The sequence below is a fragment of the Uranotaenia lowii genome, chromosome 2, assembly GCF_029784155.1.
Source record: "Uranotaenia lowii strain MFRU-FL chromosome 2, ASM2978415v1, whole genome shotgun sequence".
Taxonomy (NCBI): domain Eukaryota; kingdom Metazoa; phylum Arthropoda; class Insecta; order Diptera; family Culicidae; genus Uranotaenia; species Uranotaenia lowii.
In genome coordinates, this window is record NC_073692.1 from 235858081 (window position 1) to 235886054 (window position 27974).

Here is a 27974-nt window from a genome sequence, read left to right on the forward strand (position 1 = left end):
AAGAATGAAATACCGGGAGCTTTGTTTCTTGATTTATCAAAAGCTTTTGATACAATAGATCATAGCTTGTTGCTGAAAAAATTAGAAGCATATGGTATAAGAGGCTTAGCAAACGAACTGATGCACAGTTATCTGGAAAATCGTCAACAAGTAGTTAAAGTCAACGACAAATTAAGCTCTCAGTTACCCATAAGTGTAGGCGTACCTCAAGGGAGCAACTTAGGTCCGCTTCTGTTTCTAATTTATGTGAACGACTTATCTAATCTTACCCTGTGTGGTATCCCGAAGCTGTTCGCAGATGATACGGTACTGGAATATTCGAAGAAGGATGTAGAAGCCGTCATTCGTGAAATGGAGAGTGACCTGATTACCATAGATAAATATCTCGAGAACAACCTACTTACATTGAATGCCACTAAAACCAAATTTATTATCTTTCGTGGAATCAAAATGAAACTGCCGCCACATTCACAACTTATCCACAAAAATAGTGAAATAGAAGAAGTATCGTGCTTTAAATATTTAGGAGTGCACATAGACAACCGCTTATCTTGGAAGCCACATATAACAAATCTTGTAAAAACTTGTGCCCCCATTTGTGGATTAATCCGTAAGTTTTCGTATTTCATGCCAAGACATGTTTTGCAAAAGCTATATTATAGTTTTATACACAGTCGCTATACATACGCTATTAGTGCTTGGGGATACACCAATGTAACTAATTTATTAACTTTAAAAGTTCAGCAGAATAGATGTTTGAAATCTATCTTTAAGCTTCCCTACTTGTACCCCAGCTTAGATCTGTATAGAATGCCAGGACATAACATTTTACCAATAAGCTGCTTGCGTGACTTACAAACTTTGGTTATCATGCACCGAATAGTACGAATCAAGGACATCCACCATAATTTCAATGTACATCATGCAACTCATAATCATAATACCCGGTTTATGGATAGATTATTTGTAGAGAGTTCAACAACGAGAATCGGAGAAAGGCGATTAGAAACTACAGGCCCAAAAATGTACAATCGTCTAAGTAGAGAAATTCGTCTTAGTGAAAATGTACCTATATTTAAAATTCGTGTAAAAAAATTCTTAAAATCCAATTTAGAGCGGTTAATGTAAGCATAGCCATACTGAATTATATCCTTGTTAGCTTCAAATGAAACCTTTTAGAGGAACGCAAGTTCATTAAGGTTTTTCTTCTGAGTTTTTACATTGAATAAAATCTATCTATCTATCATTCCTTCCATAAGGGTTAAAGGAATGATGAAGGGGGTCACTCTCACAATTTGTATAATAATTCGAGAACGAATAGGTAAAATGAGAGTCCAATGATGTTATTTTGTTATAGAAAATTTTTCTAGGATAGTTTGAGACCCTCTCTACAAATAGAGGGACAGCAAAGATTCCATATATTAAAAAAATTGCATAAGCTATAAACTTATGAAGCAAAAAAATCCAGAGTCATAAAAAAAACAAAAACACGGATTAAAAAAAAAAAAATTAAGATTTCAAAATAAAAAACAATTTAAAAAAAACATTTTAATGATATTGGAATTCAATTTAGAATTTGTGCAAATAAGTGAAAAGTTAAAAAAAACAGGGACCACAAATTTCAATAATTTTTGGAAGGTGTAGCAAAGCACACCGGGTCAGCTAGTTTAATATAAAATTTGGAAAAAGTCCGGTCCGGTCCGGTTGCCCCGATTTCATTGGAAAAGCCCGGATTTTGCCCGGGTTTATTCTGATTTTCTTTCTCAAATTGAACTTTAAACAACAAATTGTGTTAGAAAATTGTATATTTATGTGTCTAAAACGAAATTTTTTGAGCAAGTTTCATAAAAATAATCATGAAAAGTTTTTCGAAAACCAAAACTACGATTTGAAATCTTTTGATAAATTTGAGTGGAAATTTTTTTTTCAACATTTTTTTCTTGATTTTTGATGAGTACATCTAGGTTTTGACCAAATTTGCTCAGATTTTGCCAGGATTTTGGTCAACCATTTTGAAATCAAATGACCGGATGTAGCCGGGTTTTTGGTTAAAAACAGCCGGGTTTGTCCGGCCTGGACACGTGAAAAAATTCTGGCAACCTTATGATAGAAAAAATAATTAAAAAGACGAATTTTTCAGTAAAAATTTTGTTTTAGCGAAAGTTTTGGACTCGAAGGTAACATTTAAAAAACTTGATTTTCTTTTGACCTTGAATATTAATTTAAAACAAAGGTGTCAAGTAGTTATTTATCGAAATCGGTAGAAAATTGAAGAAGTTATGGTTACTTTACCATAACAGTAAATTTTGCATTTTCGGATAATTTCACGAACCGCGGTGTAGGAGAGCGCGGTGAGGTTCAGTGAGTTTGTTTGTAAACATCTGTAAATTTGTTGGAGCTGTGGGCTTTGTAGGTAAACAAACTTCACGAACTCCGCAGTCGCCAAATCAAAATGGCTGAATCGTTACACCTCCTATATATACACACCTTGGTATAGGAAGAATAAATCACGGTAAATGTCACTCGCTCCAAGTTTAAATTAATTTTGAGCTAACCAGAAGGTTATATGCCAAATTCAGAACGATTTGACCATGGCGAGGGGTTGCTTGAGTCTCAAACGTGAGTAGGATTTTAAAGAATTTTTCTCGGGAGGAACAAAAATACTGTTTTTTCATTGACAACTTTTTTTCTTCACTGGACAATTGCTTTTTATAAATAATTTTCTTAAAGTCTAAATTGAGACAAATATTTCACTCGAAGACTCCAACACGATTGAAATAGAAACAGAAAAGTTATTGCGGTTCATAAGTTGTATTTTAGCCGAAAATTCTCGTATAAAAAGCAATGCGTGAAAAGTACTCATTGCGTGTTGGACAACAATTTTCGGCCAAAATACAATCTTTGAACCGCAATAACTTTTTCGATTCATTTTAAAATTGATATTTAAGGTCAAAAGAAAATCAGATTTTTTCAATGTTACCTTCAAGCCTAAACTTTCGCTAAAACAAAATTTTCTTTAAGAAAAATGCGTTTTTAACGTTTTTAACAACATTGTTGATCATTTTTGATCAAATTCATTCACCTGCAATAAGCAAAAAGAGATTTTAAAATAATTAAACGCAGTAAAGTGCAAAAAATGCAGAGATATTTGAATTTGAGTACAAGTACTTACTTTTTTCATTTTTCTAAAATTTCATATTTGGAGCATATCTCAAAAACTGTTCCACACAGTTTTTTTTAAATTTTATTTTCGGATTCAGCGATTTCACATTAAATGTGATCAGTTTACTTAGTTCAAAAATGCTGTAAACTAGTGTAATCGATCTACATGTCCACAGGAAAAAAATAATTCTGGATGTTTATATGATATTTTTCTCAATTTAGGAGTAACATTTTAATGATGATGAATTATCTTAATAAGTTAAAATCTAAAGCTTTTAAAAGTCTGGAAAAAATGGTATTTCTAACATTACTAAGAAAAGTTTAAAAAAAGGTTTTTTTTCTTTTAAAATTGTTTTGACATCTGCTTTATGATTTTTGCCAAAACAAAGTTTTTTAATCAATTTAATTACACTTCTTTTTTCAAAATTCGTATAAAATACATTGTTTTACAGAATTGGAAAAAATAAGCAAATATAAAATTTCTATAACTTTATTTGCAGGTGTTTAAATTTCCTGCTATCTTGGGAAATGTTGATAAAAACCTTTACGTTAAAATTATTTAAAATATTGTAAAGTTCAAAAGTTTCAAAAGTTTTAAAAGTTTCAGGGCACCAAAATTCTTTTTACCTCATAAAAATATGAATGTTTTGGCTTTGTGTAATTAATCATGTTAGAAAATGCACTTCTAAATTAATTATCAACCAATTCCAACGATTGTTAAAATAATACGATTTCACTTTGCACGAATAATTTTTATAAAATTTTATGGTTTACGGACAGGGAAATAACATTTAAAATAAAAATAGGTTAAAAAAAATAGAAACAAACTCACAGATTTGAAAGAAGTAGGTAAAAACTGCATTAGGAGGCAAACATTCTAACCTTTGATTTCCATGGATCCAACCAAATCAAATAAAGACATTTTTTCATATGATAACTTGTGTCTATCTTTCCTAACTAAATTTTATGTTTATAACACTAGAATTGAAACAAACACAGTGAATCGCTAGCTGAATCGCACTTTCACTTCAATCAACTGTACTTCGTTTTACATTGTAGTTATTAAAAAAACAATATCTATTTTTTAATTATCACTCATATAAACGCAAACAGCTTCCGGTACACAACTTCAACACAGAATCAATTCGCAATCGGCCTTCCTTGCTCACTACAAACAATTGTACTTGAATTGATTAAGTGAAAAAATTATAACACAACCGAAAAATAAAACGCGTGACGGTTCAGCACACGCCTACTCAGTCATGTTAGGTAGTTTGTATGTAGAAAAAACATTGAGTAAAATCTTTTAAGAGCAAGATCACTGGTGTTGGGAAAAAGTGGTAGAAATTTTGACATTTTGAAAATTTTACCATGCAAAAATGTTTTCAAGATCTTTAAGCGTTGTATTTTTTACAGCACTGTTTCTATTTCAGCCATATGTGATAGAAATAATGCTATTTTTGCATCACAGTATGTGAAACTACAACACGTGTTGTTAAAAAACTTGAAGGCCACATCTTGAAAATGATTTTGCATGGCAAAATTTCAAAATGTGCAAAAAGTGACTAAATTTCTACCACTTTTTCCCAACACCAGTGAACTTACTCTGAAAAAGGTTATCACCAACTGTTATAAAAATGTTTAAAACTTCAGAAAAACCAATTCTCAATTGTGAGTTGCGATTCCGTTCAAATTGGTTATTCCCATCACAATGTGTGCTAATCCAACAGTGCCGTGATAAGGAACAAATGACGTACGGGGTTTCGTGCTGAGCTTAAGCATGGGGAGGTTGCCTTAAGGATTCGGAGGCGAGGGGATAAAAATAAATATTCCTCTTCAAGCCGAGTCAAATATGAACCAAACCGCATAGACAGACTGCATGCCTTTGCCTTTGATGGTCCTCGAACACAGCCACACATACACACACAAACACACAGTCACACATACGCGCTCGTTCAATCTCTGGTTCTGCCTCCGCCACGGTGTGGTGTCCCGATTCGAGAGTCAACCGCACAGGCAGCAGACTGTGGAGGGTCGATCAGCAAAAAAACCGAAAAAAAATCTCCCGCCAGGATGGCAAAATTGGGAAGAAAAGCCTTTAAATTTCCCACCAGGGAGCACCAGCCCAGAATCAGAAGGTTGGTGAATAAATTTTCCACCAGAAGCCAAACGCGCCAGACGAAGAAGGGATGGATGTATGGAAATTTTATTTTAGCATTTTTCCAGATCATCCTACGCCGGATTTTATTTATCATTTTTCTTCCTGCTGTCGTTGTATAGCCAGCCACAAACTCGCGCATTCCTCGGAAAGAGAAGCTGAAAAATAAAAACAAAGTTGAAAAACACTCAAAGGTCGCTGGGCTTGCACTAACTTGGTTCCTAAAATAGCTGCAGATTGTGTTCTCCACTGCCAAGCCAAGGCAGGCGCTCACGCTGATTTTCTTCCCGCTTTTTTTCCTGCTCCAGATTAATCTGGTTTGATTCCGAACCAGGGGGTTGTAAAAAGAAATAAGATTTAATCAAGCGAATGGGGACTCTTAGTGGAGATAAAAAATAAATTATTTTACGAGCTGCTCCCGGAAGGAAAACGCACCACCAAACCGATTGAAAATGCAAACATCTGATATCGAACAGTGTTGAGTTTCAGCGGAAACTACAAGATGTTCAGAAAGTATTTTGTTTTATATTTTAAAAGAAAAGCTGATTAATTTCCAATGTTATTCGTGATCTATCATTAACTTGTTTTAGAAACGTTTATTTGTTAGGGAACATCCATAAATGACGTAGCTTTTTTTGTGAGTTTTTATACCCCCCCCTCCCCCTCGTAGCATTTCGTCACAAAAGTCATATACCCCCCTAGATAATAACGTAGCTTGAATAACACCCCCCCCCCCCCATTTTTAAAAATCGGTTTTTATTTTTACTTTTATTATCAGCATTTTGCAAAAATAATACAAAAAATAACAAAAAAGGGAAAGAAGTTATAAATGGAAGTGTTTAAAAAAGCATATCAATCAGTCAAGAAAATCAAGCTACCTTTCAACAAACAGGATAGCTAGTAAGTTTTCAATCAGTTGCGTCGGTCCAAATTATCTCCATTCGGGATTCCAATGAAATCGTTGGGCAGCTTTCCTCCATCGTCTGTTCGGCTGGAATAATTGCATCTGCGATGTCAGCTGCCTCTACCCAACCTCTATCGTCCTCCGGAGTGATGACCAGCACTTCGTGTCCTCTTTTACAATTCGCTTTGGACGAATCTTTCTATCCGAGGCTGGGGCCTTGTGGATTTTGCTATGCTCCTTTTGAAGAACATTTGAAGCAAAATATTAATTGCATTTCTTGCATGCACGCTCCTTGATACGCTTGAAAACAGTCGGGCAGTAGGAGTCAAAAGCTACATGTTCAGACTGGATTGAATTAGGCATAATTTTGCTCTATTTTGATATTTTTTTTTTCGATATATAATTAAAGCTACGTAGCTTTACTTGAACCCCTACCCCCCCTCTCGTCACACATCGTCACACAAAGTCAAACTCCCCCCCTCCCCCACAAATGCTACGTCATTTATGGATGTTCCCTTATTAGCTATCAAAAGCTCATAAGTAGCTTGCGCTAATTAAAAGCACAAGGAACAGACGTACAAACTCGAGAAAAAATCTTAAAAAAGTGTGTAAAATTTCAAATCCAGAAAATACTTTTAAAATTGACTTGAAACAGTGCCATCTATTGCGCCGTTCAAAAGTTACAAATCAAATTTTCAAGTGCTCATTTTTCGAAAGGCACAATCGTTTATTGTTTATTATTATTAAGCATTATTAAGCAAATGCCGCTCTAAAATAGACGGGTTCTATTTATTGCCAGTTAAATGCAATAAGAGTTACTTTTGATTGGACAGAGTTTCACTTCCTTTATTTTATACGGTTTTACTTGTTGATTTGATGAGTTCAACAACTTTTTTTTATTTAAATTAAGTATTTTTATCTGAGGATAATTATGAAAACTTATCATGTTATTGAACATCAAATGAAGAATTGATTCAAATTAAAAAAAATCCGACATTTGTGCAGCTTTTGATTTGCCGAATCAATTTTCTTGCCTATGGTTTAATGATTTTTTACTAATTCCTGCAGGTGAGAAATTGGTATTGATCCAAAGCGGCCAGTTCAAATGTGAATTGTGCAAAGTTGTGGTTCACCTGTGCTACTATTAGAAGGGAAGGGTTAACGTAAGGCCATAAATAAAATTTATTACAATTTCGAGCTTGTTATCAGGTGAATGTTTTTTTTCATCAAATGTTTAAGAATGTGTTATTTTAATCATACGACTCCTAAATTTCACTGGAATTATCGCATAAAATCAGTGATTCGCAAAGCAGTTGCGGTTCTCTGTGAAACTAATCATGTAAAATTTGAACACGAAGTTTGAATCAGAATCGTACATTCTCATGTATAAGTAACTCAAGTAAAGAAAATAACGCAAGTTGTTAAAGAAGTGTGGAACAATGAACGTGTTTGAAATCCAGAAAGAATTTAATGTAACCTATAAAATATGGTGTTAACTCGTTTCTAGAGTTCTCGAGTTTTTTGTCTGAGTATTTTTTATCAGAAGCCTCAAGATCTTTTTAATATTAAGCAACTACATTCCATTTTTTATTTCTTAAGTTACAATCATTTAATTATCAAAACAGTTATTAAGTTATCAAAACAAAAAACTTGTATGAAAAAACCCATACTTTCAAAAACAAGTTATGATTTTTTTAAATTATTTTGGCTGTACTAATTCATTTTTTATGTTTTATACATCAACAGAAAAGTTTAAAATCGCAGCATAATTTTATTAAAAAATTTGATCGACAGAAAATAATGTCTTAATTATTGTTGATTCTTTAAGTGTTAACAATTAGGAAAATCTTCGATAAATGTGGATACTTCTTGAATTGTAAAATTTTTGTAGTTGGTTCTAGTGCCTGTATAATACAATATTATTAAGATGAACCAACCACCCAAATTCAAAAGAACGTAAACAGTGCAGTGGTTCGCTATGAAACATTTATTGTAAAATCGAACTTTTTTAACAAAAACTCATCACACTTTACCGAAAGTTTTTCGAGTTAGTTCAAATTTGGCATGCGTATTTGAGATTGCATAAAAAATCATACCTTCAAGTTTGGTTGTGATCCAAAGAAAAATGTAGGAGTTAAACCAGTCTAAGCACCAGTAATTATTGACATTTTTTTGAGGACTCATAATCTTAAATTGAATATTTCTTACAAACGGTTATGAAAGGCATTCTAAAAAATTTTCTTGATCATATCCTGGCATAAAACGGGAGGTATGTACGGAGATTACTCATGGGCTCAAACTCGCGGACATCGGATCAGGAAGCAACTGACTTTGCCAATTAAGCTGTATCATAAGCCCTAGCCAAAATAATAACTGTTCGATTTCCAATAACATTATTTTTCGCACAAAATTGGAAATAAGACTCCTTAAATCTATTACCAAATCAAAATTTTAGCATAAGAACTTCGCAATATTACCTGGACACCGTTGAAATTAAGAATTTAACTCGGAATACTCTGTTGTGTTGTGAGCCTACTTGGTTGAATGATTCAACTGAATCAAAGCAATCGAAAGATTCCTTTTAATTCAACCATACCGTGGTTGAATTAAAAGGAATCTTTCGGTTGCTTTGATTCAACTCGGAATAGTTAACCTACTCAGGAACTTATATTACTTATGTTTGCTTAATGGAAAGCTGGAACTTCTTGCCAATACAACTTTTCTGAAAATAATCTTGACTGAATGATCACTTTAAAGTTTTTATAAGTATATAATTCAAACTCTAGACGTTCTTTTTTATACGCCATAGTATGTAAATTAAGTTAAATTTTCTTATTATTTCAGGAATTAGGTTATTTATATTCACTTTTTGTGAATAGTTCAATGATAATCTTCGTGTTCATGTTTGTGTAGTGCGATGGTCAACTATAAAAAAAATAAACCATCCTTAATTGACAACAAAGTTTTTATATGAAAAGCGATAGTAGTACATTTGTAGTTATCGTTGTAGTTATCTTAAAAAATCAAGAGAATAAAATTGTTTTAAAAACAGTTTGCGCAATTCTTTCAAACACTAAATGTATGCTTATGATACGTACACAACCAGATCTTGTCAGCATCCCGGTTATCGTCGATCATCTTTCAAGATTCCTTGTGGATGGAAATGTAGTATTCCACACAGAAACCCAAAATTAAGTATAATCAATTTTTTCTCAAATTGAGAATTTTTAGTTATTTCAGGATATCGTCAATGTGAGCGTTTCTTCGAATTATTGTTTTCAATTTCAGATTTCTGCATGCCATCATTTTAGGTCAATATTGACCTTGGTTATAGCGCCATGACCCACTCTTGAAATACTTGATTTTTAATGAAAATTGTTTTTATCGAAATATTTCAATATTTTTAAATCAATAAACTACTAAATGTGCATATGAAATTTAAAAAAAGCTGGTAATTGTGAAAATTAGCTTATTGTTGAATGGTTATCAAATGCGAGAAATTGTCTTCGTTTGAAATGAAACTGTTGATACCAGTAATCAACGCGGATTTCAGTGGTGGAATAGAGTTATCTTTATTCATGTTTCGCCAGTCTAGTCATTGCATTACTACACAATTCATTAACGATTGCTATTGTCTCACTCTTCAATTATCATCTTCTCTAACCGAGAAAGTATTCATTTCAGAATGAGGTCAATTGATAATCTTACCCAGAATATCTGGCAACACTGTTGTGTTACCACAAATCCTTGAGTTATCTCGTCTAGCCGTGTGATGATGTAAACATTTATACATTCATCATCATCACTATTCTATTGTTTGGCAATCATCAATAGTAAACTGCCCAAAGCATGCGGGGAACCAAAACAAACAATGTTTAGGTTTTGCCGACGCAGTAGAAGATTTCTTCTGCTGATCCGGAAGAACATTTTCTGGATCCGAAAATCGTAAGTTCACCTCCCCTCAATTCGTAAATTGAGAATGCTGAACATCTTCGCATGCCTCGCCCTCGGTAACAACTTCGTGAACACATCAGCTGGCTAGTCCTCAGTAAGATATGACGTAAACAGTGATGAAACATTTTTATCGGTATGGAAAAATCGGTATGAAAATCGGCATTTGAGGTGGATATTCAAAAAAGATTACATTTTCAACTTCCTTCCTTATTAATATAAATGGAAGCTTGCAATAAAAAGCAAGTCTAAGAACTCTTATGAATGTAGAGGGATGAATGACATCTGGTGTTAAAATCCTTATGATCAAATAAAAAAAAAATATGAATGTTAATTTTTAGTGTAAAACTAGTTGACTTAGTGTGTTTTAGCATATATTAGCATATATCCATTTTTTCCGTAACTTGGTTCTAGGTTACGCAAGTTTATATTAAAAGACAGTTTTGAAATTTCAACAGAACTTAATGTTTGTAACGACTTATACATTTTTTTAAAACTATCTGCTTTTGCAGACGAAAAGTAAAAATCATAAATGAAAATATTTCTTTCACAGTACCGTAATCCGGGGTAATATTGATCACTTTTTGCGATATTTTTCGATTATTTTTTCTCTTAAGGGGAATGTGGCATGTTTCATATTTTTAAAACCAGTACTGGACTCCTATGAACGTAAAACATGGTTGCAGAAATTCATTAGACTACTTTAAATTTGATTTAAAAATAGATTTCTTCTCGATTTTGAATCAGATGATTTGGGGTTACATTGGTCAGTCTCAAATTTCGACGGTTTTTACGAGTTTTCTTGATCATAAAGAATACAAAACACCTTCATTATACTAACAAATGCTTGTTTATAAATTTTACTTTGTTTTTAAACGTTTTCTTTTAAAAACATTTATAATCGAAAAAAGAACTAGTGCTACAAAATACAAATGAATTTTAACCTTCACACATTCCTCTAGACCCTCCCACTATTCCTATTTTCATTTTTTCTTGAAAGTTTACCATTTGATACGGTTTCTACCCATTTTTCCAATACGGGCTTACTCTTGGAAAATGTCCTTATTTTTTAAATATAAAAAATTTATCACTAAATGACTATAAAAATAGCACTATAAATGTACATATACAAAGGAAAAAAGTTGTTCTTTCACTTCCAACAACTCGTTTGCATCTAAATGTTTGAGGTATCATCAAGCGAGCTGTTTGTTTCCGCGCCTTAGAAAACATAGATATTTAAGGATTTTGAAATTGAATTTTTACTAACAGAAAAATATTTCAAATACAAACCAAATTTTGCCTATTTGATACTTATTTTATAGGCTTTCAAACGTTGAAAACAGTTTTCAAAAATTCAAAGCTTAGACTGAGTTATTGATGATGATGTTCAAAAGTTTATTGTTGGTCAAAATTACCCCGGTGATCAAAGTTACCCCGTTTTACGGTACTCATAATTGAATGGAAATCTAATTTAAAAGTTACCGTTTGATAAGAAAAATAAGGGCATGGCGATCACCTTCAGGTTACACGTGGCTAAGGCATATTAATGAAGTAAAAACTTGATACTTTAATTGATGTTTAGCTAAATAAAAGTGGGATGTAAATTTGATAAATTAGATAAGGCAATAGAACCAGGTCAACCTAAAGTAAATTTTAATTTAGTAAACACTTACAAATCCTATGGCTTTTTAATGTTCGAGGTAAATATGGGCCCAAGATGATGTTCTTCGTTTAGTTGATTTTTTTTTTTTGCTAAACTGGCAATTTCAGCTTTCATCTTAAGTATTAGATATGAGTTCTAGCGATTAAAAAAAGAAATAATTGCAGAAAGTTGAGAGAGTTGTTGCTTCAATTTTTTCTTCACCCAATGGAAAATTAATTTTATATTTTGAAAAATCACGCATTAGTCATATGAAAATCCAAGAACTTTATGCGAAAATAAATGAGAAACGTGTTCTAAAAGAAGGTGTTCCCAAGAAAAATATTTAAAATAAAACATAGTTTTTCTAAAACTGAAAATACCCATTTTGCCTGGCGTGGCCTGCAGTTAGGTACATGTGATATCATTTACTTGGCTAACAAGATAGAGGAGGATTGAAGATTTAACCGATGATAAGACAAACCGTATATCTAATTGCACTTCAAATCTTGACATACCACATCTGGCGACAAGTTGAACAAGGATTATATTCCAACGGTGTTTATTTTCCCTCGAAAAGTTAGCATCTCAGGAGACAAGAGCATTGTCAATGGTCAATGTCTATAGAAACTTCTACCTTCTGCTGATAGTCGCAGAAGGTCAAATATCAGCCTTGAGCTGAGTCCATTGGCTTTGAGGAAGCACTATGATAGTGCATCATTTGACAGAACATAGGAACAAAACATCGCGAACAATTGAATGAATTATGAGAGTGAGCCGTGGAGATCTTTGCAGGGTACTTAGGGGTAAAAGTTGTACAGATAAACTTACGCCACGCCAGCTACCGCACTTTGTCTCCTTTTTACGGGACCTTTACGAGGATAGCTTGAATTAAGTGGGAATATGGAAGTGGAATGTAGTTTGAGTTAAAATCTTAAAAATCGGTATCAAATCGGTATGTTTTGCCAAAAATCGGTAATCGGTATATACCAATTCTTGGTAAAAATTTTGCTCAAAAATCGGTATATTTTAATACCGGAAAATCGGTATGTGTGGCATCGCTGGACGCAAAGGGAGCTGACCGCTTCTTATCATCTCTCAGATTAATGTATAATTCACGTTCAGATGCTCCATCCACTAATGGGTCCGCGCCCTCTCCAGGTACTGGATGCAAGAGATGTTGTCCTTCATTAAACGTGAAAGGAGTGCTAGCCACCATGTTGCTTTCTGGTAGCCCCAGAAAAATAATCTCTTGCAGCTTCCTTCGCGTTTCCGCTCAAAGTTTTCATATCGCGATGACTTTGAGCATCTGAACTCTCGGCAGCAAGAATCCGCTAACCACTGACTGTCACCGAAACCACCTCCTCCGAAGCACTCGAAACATAAACCATACACTGAAAACAAGCTCGTGAATGCTAACCGCAGCGCAGCTCCTAAGTACGAGAATAATTCTGTCGACTTGCAGCTTTATAGACATTCGTCCCGTTATGTCAGCGCTTTGACCACTTCGGAAACTGGAAGGCAACGTTTAACAGCATCTAATACATTGCTGAAGTTGCTGGTAACTAACCGTCTCACAAAACAACTCCTCCAAAGCCACATAAAAATCTTATTGTGGGCTTTGATCAGCTCACACGTGCTATCTGCAGCGTAGCTCCACACCCCGAGAGTAACCCTCTCGACATCCAGCTTCTTCCAACTGATACGGGCTAATCCTTCATCTGGAGCATTCTGACCTGACCAATCCTGGTTATAGATCCTGAGAGCCCTCCTCCCGGCCGTCGGAAATGAACTCATGCCGCTAACCGCAGCGTGACTTGTGACGACATCGAGAGTAACCGCTTGAAACCCAACTTTCCGGCCTCGAACTCCAGTGGCACCTTCTGGCTCACCTGGAGCATTTCGTGGCCTCTGCGCTGGTGGTCGTCTGTGCTTGGATCAGCTCCTGTATGCTGATCGCAGCGCACAACATAAGCACGAGAGTAACCCTCTGTAGGCCGGTTGGTCCCTCTGAGATGGCTACTTGAGCTCTTGCTAACTCTTTACTTCCATATCCAGACGTGTATGGGCCCATAACCTGTTTCAACAGAAACTGTAGGGGAAGTTAGTTTTTTCGCTCCTACAGGAACGCGTCTCCAAAAGCATTGTTTCACTTTTATTTTGTCAGTGGATTTTGTTTTTCGACACTGTTGATCATATCAATATATTTCCACACATTCGGTCGGTTCACTGCAATTAATGATCAAAATAATTTACACAACAATTTTCCTCTTTTGAGCTTTCAAAATTTTAAAAATCCAATCAAGCAAATTATTTTTTTTTATTTTAGAAAATTTTCCGCAGCACGATAAAAAACGCGTGCTGACCAGCATTGCTACATCAAAATCTGTATTTTTAAGCTTTTAAAAAATCTGTTTAATGAGTAAAGAATCTCAAAAATATGTATTGTAATCTGTATTGCTCATTTGCATGCAGAATGCTTCAAAAAAGTAATAATATATGATAAACTAACTTTTATAGTTCTTTTTCCACTTGCAAAGCTATGGTTTGATTTTTTTGACGTACAATTACGTCCTACGGAACAATTTAGGGGTGGAACTTGAAGTTCGCGAACGGATCTCGCGTCACGTAAAAAGCTTCTTTAACGGACATCTCTTCTAAAGAACATTTTGGATTGATTGTGTGTTGGTACGTTTGATTGTTTATTTGTCTTGAATTTAAACACTATCGTGTTGTTCATCCCTAATATATGTGTTGGTACAACAATACTAATAAAGCGCAAATACAAATTTGAGCATTAAACACAACAAAAACACCAGAGTGAGATAAAAAACCCCGAGCGTCGACCAAGCTTCTTCTACGTATTTACTGTTATCATTATTATCAATTTACATTTACAGCTACACTAAATTTAAATTCATTTCACTTTTTTGTATCTAATACACTAAACATTATTTGTTTCTTTCTCTATCCCTGCAGGCAACTTCAGCAACGTCACGGTAGTAGCCAAGGATCCCCTGTTTCCCGAAGATCTGTTTACGATGGAGCAGCGCCGCAACGGTGCCATCGTGCTGCACATAATCGGTGTGATGTACATGTTCGTTGCATTGGCCATCGTGTGCGACGAGTTCTTTGTGCCTTCCCTGGACGTGATCATTGAGAAGTTGGGCATCACGGACGATGTGGCCGGGGCAACGTTTATGGCCGCCGGTGGCAGTGCCCCCGAACTGTTCACGAGCGTGATCGGTGTGTTCGTGTCGTTCGACGACGTCGGCATCGGTACGATCGTCGGTTCGGCCGTGTTCAACATCCTGTTCGTGATCGGAATGTGCGCGCTCTTCTCGAAAACCCTGCTATCACTCACCTGGTGGCCGCTGTTTCGCGATTGCACGTTCTACAGTATAAGTTTACTTACGTTGATCTATTTTTTTCGCGACAACGCGATCTACTGGTGGGAGGCGCTGATACTGTTCATTATCTACATCGCGTACGCAGTGTTCATGAAGTTCAACCAGCAGGTGGAGCGATGTGTGAAGAAGTGTATCTATAAAAATAAGGTGACCAGAGTTCGAAGCACTGATCAACTAATGCCTGCAGTAAGTAGTTGAGGATGCATGTAATTGGAGGACACTTTCTTTCCGTTTCCGTTTTTCTTTTCCTCTCTATCTTTCTCTGTCTTTCTGATGTCTAATTTTATGTTTATCGTTTTTCGAAAGAAGATTTAAAAAAAATCAAAAATCCATTCCATCAAAATCGTTTGTTCGAATCCTCATCGTCGTCTCATGTCACCTCGTTCACAATCCTCATCAATTCTAAACACGGCAAATTTCATCGTCCAAGCTCTGGCGAATAAACTTCACCATCACCGTTTTAATTTCACTTAAACTGAACTTCTCACTCTGACCAACCTCTAAGTATCATACAGTGTAGTTTCTGTACCTAGGAATATACGAACGCTGTACCTACACACATGTGCATACAGGGGATTTGCTGACATTGCACAGATGGGGCTCTGAATGCAGGAACATTCAAAGTTCTAACTCATCTCTACCCTAGGAAGGATGATGGTTTGATGCACATCACCGGTGTTCTTTCTAATGGTTTTGGGACACGACACAACTCACTCATCACTCATATGTGTATAAATTAGTAGTTTCTGGCCAGTTTGTCTGATTTCAAACTGTTGAGATTAGTTTTGGGATTTTCTGATGGGTTCAACGTAGATACAGTTGATGCTTTCAGGGTTTCCTGTGAATAAGTTCAAATTAACACGAGAAGCTATTCGAACAGCTTAAAATTGATTCTTTCAAATAACAGAAATGTAAGCGAATAAACTTTAAACTAAGCAAAATAAAGCGTAGAACGAAGATGTTTGTCAAGAGATTAGAGATGAAAAATTTAGTTATTCTGAAAGCATAGAGATGAATGGAGAAAACTCGCAATTGTTTTAAGTCGATTATGAAAAGATGTTGAATACTTTTCAACAGTTGATTCCATGCAAGAGAGGAGTGAAATTATTCAACCTGTTTGTGAACCTGAAGTCGATTCAACTGGCGGCTGGCAAATAACCAACGTTTTAAAGAGCCATCCTCAAGTTGTCAGAATCAATTGAAGCTCAGCTCAAAAATGCAAGGGGTTTCGGGTTTCTCATATGTTTTATTCATTGATCCATTCATTCAACTCTTCAAGTTCATTTTCCCAATTCGTCCCGATAGCTAGAGCCGAGGTGTGGTTGGGTGTTGGAAGGTGTGCCCGGTTAGGTGTTCTGTTTGGCAATTTATTGAGGGTTGGCCTGTAGCCAATCGAACCTCGGCGGCAGCCAAACCGAAAGCCAAAGCCAAGTTCTAGCGGTTTGGTTGTCGTTCTGCCAGATGACACCCACCCAACAATGGTCATAATTTCCCACCCGACGAGCATCGATATTTAGATATGGCCGATGATGCCCTGATTCTGGCGACATCGACAACGTAAGCGACAACAACAAACAACGACGAGGACGACACCAGCAATGATGACGATGATGATGATGATGACCACTCCGACAAATAAGCTGGCAAATAAGCAAGACATTTCCATTCTCATTTCGTCACATTAACTTATCAGTATCATCGTTGTTAATCAGGGCGAGGGAAAATGTTTAACCACTTTCCTCAGAGATATCTTCAGTCGGTCTAGCTGGCTGACTGGCACTTCGAATTCGAGGAGCGTTTGAGGTTAGGTTTATTCAATTATGAAAATTAGATCATTCCTGGTGAATGCACCCACGACAGCCCTTTTTCCCACCTCAATTAGCGGATTGGTTGTGTTGTCACACTTCACTGTCGTGGCTGCAGACAGTGACAATGATGATCAAGATCAGCACGGTTTATATTTTCCTTGAGTACGTAATGAGATGACGCTTGAAAAACTAGTATTGAGCCATCCGTGAGTATAAGGGTGAATATTTATGAAACTTTGGCTGTATAAAAGTGGTCCTAATTTGATGTTTTAGAAATGACATAAATAACTTCCCACAAAAGTGTAGCACGGATACACATCTTGTAGTATCTATCAGTTATCAAAATAATATCCCATCGTTTTATACAGTTACAAATAATCTCAGGAAATGTATGGAAAATGTGAAAGACGTATTTTGCAAGCATATTTTTGAAGGAAAAATTAAAAAAAATTATATACCTTATGAAGATTTAGTTATATACAAACGTTACAGATTGCATTTGCTGTTTTGCGCCTAATAGTAGGCAATAAATATTGATTTGTTTAGTTTCTTCTGCAGAAATAAATAAAAATTAGTCGAAACTCACAATCAGTTAGACTTATTTTCCCGGTATTAACAGTTTTTCAAACGTGTCAGTAAATGTTTCTGATTCACCTCAAAACATTTAAATTTAGAAATCATTTCCGTTAGGAAATCTCCTCATTCGTTTGCAGGCATTTGAATATGATTTATGAATAAGACTTAAAATTCATATTTTAAAACCTATGAGGAACGATTGATGATTTTGAAAATATGTTCTTGAATGCATCTTGAAGTTATAGAATTGACTTGACTTGAATATCATAATCCAGTTTTGGGAAGTATTTTAAAGATTTAAATCACATAATCAGTTTTAAGTTCAACACCAGGATCGATAAATTTCTTCACTGATGGCTCAAAAATGAATAATAATGCTGGTGCCGGAATATATGGTCCAGGGGTAAACATCTCGATTGCAATGGAAGGCTGGCCCACAGTTTTTCAAACAGAAGTCTATGCGATATATTGTTGTATGGAAATATGTTTAAAGAAAATGTATAGACACGCTAATATCTGCATATTTTCAGACAGTCAAGCAGCAATACGGGCTCTGAAAGCCCCAATGTGCAATTCAAAGCTGGTGTGGGATTGTATTAATGCTTTGAATCAATTATCAATCCAAAATCAAGTGAACCTATACTGGGTTCCAGGCCACTGTGGTATAGAAGGCAATGAGAAAGCAGATGAACTCGCTAGAAAAGGATCTGAAAGGCGCATGATTGGCCCTGAACCTTTTTGTGGAGTATCTACTTGTGCTCTTACAAGTGAATTAAAAAAATGGGAGAACTCAAAGATCAAATTCAAATGGCTCGGTGCTAGACAATCTAAAAAATTCATAAAGCCCGATTCTAAGAAAACTTGTGAACTTCTAAGTCTATCGAAAAGGGATCTTAAAACAATTACCACCCATGCAACTACCACTTACATAAAATAGGCAAACTCAGTAATGAGATGTGCCGGTTTTGTCAAACTGAAGTAGAAACTGCAGAGCACTTAATGTGTGACTGTGGATGTCTTATGACACATCGACTGAAAGTTCTTGGTAAGCGAATCTTAACGCCCGGTGATATTTGGAAGATGAAAGCCAGTAAGGTGGTGGGATTCATAAGAAATACCATCCCAAACTGGAATAATGTCTCGATTTTGACTACAACTGCCATCTCTATCAATGATGACAGTATTGCGTGATCAGACAAATAATAAATTGGGTTATTCCACAATAGATCACAAAAAGTTGGTCGCAGTGGATCTTCTCATACAAAAAAAAAAAAAAAGAAGTTCAACACCATCAACATCTCTTTGCTGTTACTTTTAAATTTAAAGTTTAATAAGTATGATCGATCTGGCTCGTATTGGTCACCTTGATTTGAGTTATTAGTGATATTATTGGAACCTCTCGTACCATTCACCTGAAATTTGAATTCTAAATGTTGCCAGCTCGTTATTGTTTTTCTATATATGTATGAATATTTGAAGTGCCAAAAACTGTAATTGTAAGAAGAAATAATAGGAACGATCTCTTCCTGTTTTACTAGTCGACAAGTAAAGTCTTATTTTTACCATTCGAAATCGTCTGCCCAAACAAAGTACATTCTGATTCTAAAATGATTGAATTAAGGCTCTTGGAATTTCATGTGAGTTATTGTTCTCACTGGCTCTACAATTTTAATATACATATGTACCTACCTAGTAGTTTGTTGTGGTCTTAAAATGTGACTTCTAAAAATAAAATTCAGAACTTCAGAATATCGACCCTTTAATGATTTCTGATTAGGTACACAACTTAAACCCTATTTAACCCCGGATTTATTGATTTATGCATTGCTAAGTTTTATTAAATGGATTTTCCGTTCAAGACTTAAGATTCTGGTTTCGGAATATTGACCTATGAATGTTTCTTAATAAGACTCTGGGTTTCAAATGAACTTTTTTATTTATGAAACTTCTATCTGTTATTTGGAATTAAAATAGTATTATGTCCTCAAACCTTGATGCTTCAACTCTCGAATAAGATCCCAGATGATAAACTTTGATTATTTGGAACTAAATTCCAGCTAAGAACAATGATTAGAACCAAATTTTTGTTCTCATTAGTCAAAAAACCAAAAAGCCCTGAATAACATCTAAAATCAAAATAACTCGACGATAATTGATGAATTAAAATATACACATCAAAAAATTGAAAAAAAAATCTTTCTTAAACTTCTTACTTGATTCGTACTTGTCTCAAAGCGGGTTTTATATTTTAGCTATAGATGATATAGATTCAAACTTTACAAAGAAATTAACTTCTACGAAGTTTAAAAAATTCAATAGATAATGTAGCTGGCGGACAATTTTTGATTTTTTTAGGTTTACGTTACTGTAGAGATGAAAAGAAGGATATGCAGAAGATAAATCAAATTTGATAAAAATAAAATTTGTATTCGGCATCACTGAAGGAATATAAAATACAACAAATTTCTATGAAAACGTCAAATCAAACGAAACAAAGTCAGGCATTGATCTGTTCTTGTGAGACAGACTTGTCTGAGTAAATCTTTAAATTGTGATTCGTAAAATCACGACAATGGCGTGGTTAGTAGAATAAGCACGAAGAGCGCAGATTATTAAGGCTGCTGCTGATTGATTAATTTGATTTGGCCTTCCGTTGGATAAAGACGGATTTGCTTAGGAAGCACAGATTTTTAAAGCTGCTGCTGCTTTACGGATTGGCTTAAGAAGCTCAGATTTTTAGACTTACTGCTGCTGAATGTTTGTTCTGATTTAGCCTTCCGGTGAAAAAAATGGATTGGGTTGGAAAGCGCAAATTTTTAAGGGTGCTGCTGCAGATTGTTTGTTATGATTAGCTTTCTGGTGGAAAAAGACGGATTAGCTTAGGAAACGCAGATGTTCAGGGCTGCTGCTGCTGATTGATTGTTATGATTTGGCCTTTCGGTAAAAAAGATGGATTGGCTTAGGAAGCGCAGATTTTTCAGGCTGCTGCTGCTGATTGTTTGTATTGATTAACCCATTCGAGACGGAGGCCTTTTCACGACACTCGAACTCACAGTACTTAACACTTAGATAACTTTTATGTTTTTTGATTTCGTTGGTATAGGGATATTATTTTTTCGAGCAATAGTTAACTCACAATGAATAATTGTTCCGTCAAAGACACAAAAATTCCATTGCACACACGGTGTGCAATCGGTCTCGAACGAGTTAAGCCCTCCGGTGGAAAAGACGGATTTTGTTTAGATAGTGAAGATTATGAAGGCTGCTGCTGCTGATTGTTTGTTAAGATTTGGGCTTCCGGTGGAAAAAGACGGATTGGCTTAGGAAGCGCAGATTTTTTGGCTACTACTTATGCTGATTGTTTGTTTTGATTAAGCCTTCCGGTGGAAAAAGACGGATTTGGTTTAGGAAGCGAAGATTGTTAAGGCTGCTGCTGCAGATTGTTTGTTATGATTTGGCCTTCTGTGGAAAATGTCGAGTGGCTTAGGAAGCGAAGGTTTTTGAGGCTACTGCTGTTTCATTGATTTGATTTGGCCTTACGATGGATACAGACGAAATTAGTTTAGGAAGCGCAGATTTTTAAGGCTGCTGCTGATTGTTTGTTATGATTTGGCCTTCTGGTGGAAAAAGAAGGATTGCAGAAGATAAATCAAATTTAATCAAAATAATAATTGTATTCGGCATCACTGAAGATATTTAGAAAAAAAATTATTTCTATGACTACGTTTGTTATTTTGGCAACACTGGGAAAAACAAATAAACCGCTGATTTCGTCTAATTAGGGGGTGTTAAATCCAAATACTCATGAAATTAGTTCATGTTTGCGGAATAACTTTTGAAAATAGGTAAAAATTCATTGAAAAAAAATTTGTGCATTTTTTTAAAGCAAAACTCTAGAATTTTACTAATGTATGTATGTATGTATGTTGGTTATCCACCATGGGTGCACGGATTCACCGCAGTTTTGCCAAAGCATGTGGTTACACGCATTTTTTAGACAACAATTTCAATAGATTTCCAATGCTTCGTACCCCATACCCGGACCCCATGGCTTCGTTTGAACTGTTGTGGAGTGAATGTTTTACGTGTATGTGTCTGTATAAATTGGTAGAACGTATCGATCAAGTACACAGCCAGTTTAAAATGTAAAACAATTTAAATGTTATACATTTACTACTGGTATTCCGGCATCCGTGTATATACCTGGCCAGCTGGCAATTGATTGAACATTCCTATTTATTTTATTTCAGTAAACACATCTTACCAATCTCCTGAGGATTTCACATTTTTATGAGAAAACATATCTTACCAATCTGCTGATAATTTGAGTTCGTATTCGTCACAACCCTTCAATCTTTGCCAACTCCAATCAATTTACCCTAACTGTGCCACCTTTGCCAACTCTTCAGATTTCCCTTTTAGTGGCTCGTTTGCTTTTCATTTCACTATTCCTTACCTAATTTATGTTGCAAATTAACCATATTTTCTTCTTGAATTCTACTTTCTTTCACGAATATGCACTTCCGTATGCACTTTTACCTTTCCTTTTACTATTTCTTTGCAATTTCATTAATTTTGAAACGAAACCACTTTTCTTCACATTTTTCCAGAGATTTTAATATTTATGAGAACATGCGCCTCTTCTTATATTTCGAGGTTCCCTTTTATCCTGACACCCATTTGTCATGATTTAGCCTCAATCACCTTGCTTCTTCTTTCACGTAAATAACCCCATTTCCATCGAATGCATTTCAAGCTATTTCTATCACACTCGCACTCGGAGATTTCACTAAGCACTAAAACCACAGCTCAGTTGCAAAATTAACGTAACACCAACTCCGAAACTCTAGAATTTTACTAATATTCTAAAAATAAAGATTTTAGATTAATGATCAACTTTTCGGAGATCTCGAGTTATTTTTTATTCTGAGTGTGCTTTTCAATTTTATTGCAAACTGCAAACCGTTTTCACTAATGGTTCAAAAAATTGCTAAGAATCTGTTGGCTTAAATTTCTTTAAAATTTCCCTTTTAGTTATAGTTTTCTTTTTGCTTATTTTTCCCCTGTTCCGTAATCAGGGTAATTTTAATGAAATTTAAGCCAACAGATTCTTAGCAATTTCTTTAACCATTAGTGAAAACGGTTTGCAGTTTGCAATAAAATTTAAAAAAAAATAAAATCTTCAATATTAAATCTTAGTGATGTTCTTGTGTGCTGCCAGAATTGTTTTTTTTTAATTTAATTTTGTATTATTTGCAGATTTTTTTATTAAAAATTGTTCTTCTGAAACTAGAAAGTTTTACTAGGAAAACTCTGAATGCTCGATAATACATAGATTTTAAATCATTTTCAGGGCCGGATAAAGCCATCGGGGGGCCCGGGGCAATTTTCCTCGGGGGGGGGGGGGGGGGGGGGGGGGGTGTTCCTAGAATTCGATTTTTTTTTTCAAATGCTATCCCAGAGAAAACAAAACATTTCAAACGTGTAAAAGAACTGGAGATGAGTTCAGCATGTTTCAAATAGCCATGTGTCTGCCTAGAAAATAGTTTTTGATACCTTCAAATAAAAATTGTGAATTAATCACGTGCAAACATCGCGGAAGAGTTTAGAAATTAAAAAAAAAATGAATGCTCTGATATGAACTGAAAAATGCACAATTTATTTCTCATTTTTGTTTCATCGGGAAACATTTACCTCATGACAATTGGAAAGTTTAATGAAGATTTAAAACATAGAAGACAAAATTCAAAAAAAAAAAAACAAACAAAATAATAAAACTCAAATTCCATAGAGGTACAGATACAAGAGTTTTAGAATTCAAGAATAAAAATCAGGTTTTATTCCGAAGCAGAATTCAGCGCCTCAAATCTAAATCATAAATTCAAATCAAGTTTTGAGAAAAAAATATTAATAAATTAAGTTTAAAAAAAGATTCAAAGTTACAATCAGAGCCAAAGCAGAAATTTCACCACATGTAAACTTCAATTTTATATCTTTGAAACACAAAAAAAAACTTTTATGAATAAGTTTATGAATATGATTCTCATCAGATAAAAAAAAAGGTTATCAAATTGTTATTCTAAATGTGACACAAATTTAATTGGATGCCCTCATAGCTCAAGGGGTATAAGTGCAAAAATGATGGATTGAAAATAAAATCGGAATAGAGATTAAATGTTTAAATCACAGAATCAGTTATCATTGAAAAAAGGAATCCAAATGAGTTTATTACCTTAAACAAAGATCCTGAGTTCTCAAAATTCAGAAAAACCATGAAACTGATCTTCAGTAACTGAAGAACACCACAAGACCTGAAAATCTCAATGAATTGAATCTGGATAAAGATAAGATTAAAAACATAGAAATATTCATGTTAAGAAAATCACTCAATGATATTGGAAACTCAACTATTAGATCGTTTTTATGGTAATTTGGAAAATGATATACTGATTTCAGGATATTTACTTCATGTATGTTTTTATTATCGACTTTTTTCGGCGAATAAATAACTACACAATTACTTGCCAGTTGGTCCGGACGTTTCGAGCTACTTTTGGCTTTTCACTCCTCTTCAGCGGACCTTAAATTAAATTTATTTTTCTATAATATACCATTTTACCATACTATTTTAAACTTACTTAATCTAGCGATCGTCTACACTACTGTTTGTAGTTATTTGTTTACTTTTGATGTTATGTTTACATTTGTCTGTCAGTGTTTTGATCCTAGGTAAAATGGAATTGTAGGCTGACTTAAAATTAATAAATATAACACAAGAATTTGTGCAGAAATGTTCCACATCAAAATTAGGGGCGACAACGACGTTGTTAATAAACAAAAGGACTCTATTAATTTTAAGTCAGCCTACAATTCCATTTTACCTAGGATCAAAACACTGACAGACAAATGTAAACATAACATCAAAAGTAAACAAATAACTACAAACAGTAGTGTAGACGATCGCTAGATTAAGTAAGTTTAAAATAGTATGGTAAAATGGTATATTATAGAAAAATAAATTTAATTTAAGGTCCGCTGAAGAGGAGTGAAAAGCCAAAAGTAGCTCGAAACGTCCGGACCAACTGGCAAGTAATTGTGTAGTTATTTATTCGCCGAAAAAAGTCGATAATAAAAACATACAACTTATCGCGGCGATTAGCTAATTCAACGATATTTACTTCAGTAGCTGATAAAATTTTGGGTTAAATCAGTTGAAAATGTTCCAATACGAATTTTAAGTCAAACGCAGAATTTGGGTTGGAATGTCAATAAAGAAACTCTGTACTGTCGATCGGCCCAATTTAAGCAACTACAATTTGTTAAGCATTTATGTTCAAAAATAGGAAGGGAAAACGGTTTAAATTTTATAAACCAACGGAAAGTTCAATAAGACCTATTGATTGAAAAGTGAAAATTTATAATAATACCCTGTATAAACCCGGATACTGCCCGGGTAGAATTCTGAAATGTTTATCATAAAGCTTATCTGTTCTCTCTTAGCACTGTGAGCTAACATATATCGATAAAAATAAGAATAATGAAGGTGTTTTGTCTCATATTCTTCTTTATTTTTTTTTTCGAATTTGGTTTACAATATTTTTGTCCAGATTTTGAGTTGAAAATTTTGAAATACAATACCAAAATTTTGATATTTTCAGCCCGCAAAATGCGGAAGAACTTTTTCACCTTATCCTCAGTTATATCCCGAAATTGGAATGCCCTTCGTAGATCTAATGTTCTACAAAAATTTTGCAAATAGAACAAAACAACTAACCTGTTATCTCAAAATAATTTGATTTTTTTTTTAAGTTATTGCACTTTGTTTGAAAAATATAACAAAATGTTACCTGAAGTTCTTTTTTTATCACTTAAAAAGATTCCCACACGAAAAATAAAAGTATTTATTATAGTATTTCAATCGTAAGAGTATTATATTAACTTCTTAAAGCCATATTTTCTAAAAGTAAACTCTAATTTTTTTAAAGAAAATGTTTTACAAAAAGTATTTTATGGGTTCACTTGATTCCTCGACTTCAAAAAATATATTTATCTTCTGAATGGATGTTGATCATTGCTAAGCTTGAAATTATTAATATTTATCCAATAACTAACATTTATCCAAAAATTTCCTGATACGAAGGACTCAAAAAAGTGCTTAATCTAAAAATTAGAAAATTGCGCCTTTAAGTATGCAATGAAATTAGATTAGTTGACAGACTACAAGAATTATTTTTATCTGGCACTTATAAACTGTGGAATAACATTGCCAAGAAATAAAATAAACGAAACTTTCAACCCAAGATTTTGCATGATTTTTGCCAAAGCTAAGGACACCCTGATTAAAGGATCAGGCCTCGTTTAACTTTCGAAATATCACAATTTTTAGTTCCACGAAAATGCTTCTAGCTCATTTACGGGTTCATGTATCGATCTAACTTTTGCATGAACTTGAAACTACACGCTGTCAGAAAATGTAAAAGACGGCGATCTGCAACTTTTTCCGAAAAGATATGATGAAAATAAGAAAAAGGAATCAAGTATTCTTATTCTCCCCTACTTTGTTTTATTTTTATAGATTTACTCTGCAAATCGAACAAAAAACTTAGACTTCAATTTTTTTTTAAATTTTTGCTTCCAATTTCGGAATATTTTTTTGAGTCGGTTTACAAATATCACATTTTTAGTCCAGATACTGTATGACCGCTGCTGATGTGAAAACATAGGAAATTATCCAAGCTTTCGAAATATTCGTTCCAACTCTTTTATATAAGATCTCATATTGAACGAGCTATGCGCCCGGTTGATATGCAAAACCTGGCGAAAAAGATAGTGTCTTCAAATTAATTCGTGTTATCCGAGGTGCTCCTTCTTACATCACCTCGAATAAATTGTATTATCAATGTTTCCTTATTTTCTTTTTGCGAATACAATAAAATTTCCTATTCAAACAGGTTTCATCTTTTCTATATGAAATATTTTTGATCGCAATCAAACAGTAGGTATAAATTTAGGCGGTTTCTTACAGCACAAAGAAATACGTCACACGATAATCGATGAGCTCATTTTCTCATTCATTCCGATCATAATTTTGGATTCGATTCGACAGCTGGAATGGTTTCACGATCCTTAAAATACCACTCTTTATTTTTGGGATAAATTTAGAACAATCCTTATGAACACCTGTAACGTTGACCTCTTGCACAGGTCCAATGCTTTGACCTGGCAATGCAACACACCAATTGTACGAATAAGTTAGTTGACGCATTGATTCAATTTTTTTTATACAAATTCTGTGATTCGCAACTTAAATAAGAATTATTTGAAAAAATAAACGGGTGTTGGTTTGTGTTCAATCATTCCATTTTCTGCTATTATCCTTGAGTTATAAAACATATCACTGAAAAAACTACTGAGCCTTCAACGGCGACAATGAAGACTGAAATTATGAGTTGTCATGAAACGTAATGAAAAACTAGCAGATGTCATCAAACGACGTCGTCGTTAGGCTTCTATCACATCATGTCTTTTAAATTTGTTATCATTGCTTTACGTCACAACCAATCAACGCCGGGTGTCACAAAGTGGTACAAAAATAACTGAACACAAATGTGGTAACGATTGAGCTGGGCTGAGTATAGCTATGTGTGTTAACGTGCGCCATCTTTACACTTACGTATGGCTACAGCGATGATACAGCGGAAGTACTGAGGAAAAATATGTCCACCCATCAACCGATGTACGTATGAAGTTGCTGCTTGCTGCATACATGTACGATGAAGAATAACGAGTTAACAGGAAACAAGGACGCTGCCACGCGGACGTCTCACGTAACCTCCACGTAGGTACATACCATACCTATTGCGACTTGCGAGTGCAGCTGTTCACAATTACCCTCTGGGATCATTATTATCATTGCCGTCCTCCTTCTTCTTTGAACCCTTTCAACTCCACGTGTCATTTTTAGTGTAAAACGGCTCAAGTCGAACAATTCCCGAAGATTGCTGCACCATCATCACGATCAGTGTCATAAATGGAGTAATATTCCTCTGGGTCGGTCGATGTGTTTTGTAGTTTTCAGCAACCCCACAACTATTGTGCCACTCTCTTCAACAAAGTATTCTGCTACACGGCTTGGTTGTACCGATGCTGGTTGTTGCAAATTGTGCAAATGTGCGGCGGGTGCATGAATGAGAATGTGTGTGCTCGCTGCTCTGCTCAGCCATTTTGTTCTGATTGGGTTCGGGGTTTACATTGCTTGAATAATTTAATTATCTTCCATATCCACCGACAAACTGCACATCCAGCTCCGAAACAAAGTCCGCTGCATCGGGTTCCGTGTCGGAGAAAGTGGGTGCGTCTTATTCAG

At 34.7% G+C, this 27974-nt stretch overlaps 1 protein-coding gene across 5 annotated transcripts in view; it reads left to right on the forward strand.

Annotated features, from left to right (window-relative positions):
• The window catches only part of LOC129749208 (sodium/potassium/calcium exchanger Nckx30C-like), a 435468-nt gene that overhangs the window by 89638 nt on the left and 317856 nt on the right, over positions 1–27974 (forward strand). For 3 of the 5 annotated variants that reach the window (XM_055744139.1, XM_055744140.1, XM_055744143.1), the window contains exon 2: positions 14794–15410. In XM_055744139.1, coding sequence (XP_055600114.1) covers positions 14794–15410 — 617 coding nt within the window. The remainder of the gene's footprint in view (positions 1–14793; positions 15411–27974) is intronic. The other 2 variants (XM_055744141.1, XM_055744144.1) reach the window with 1 other exon arrangement.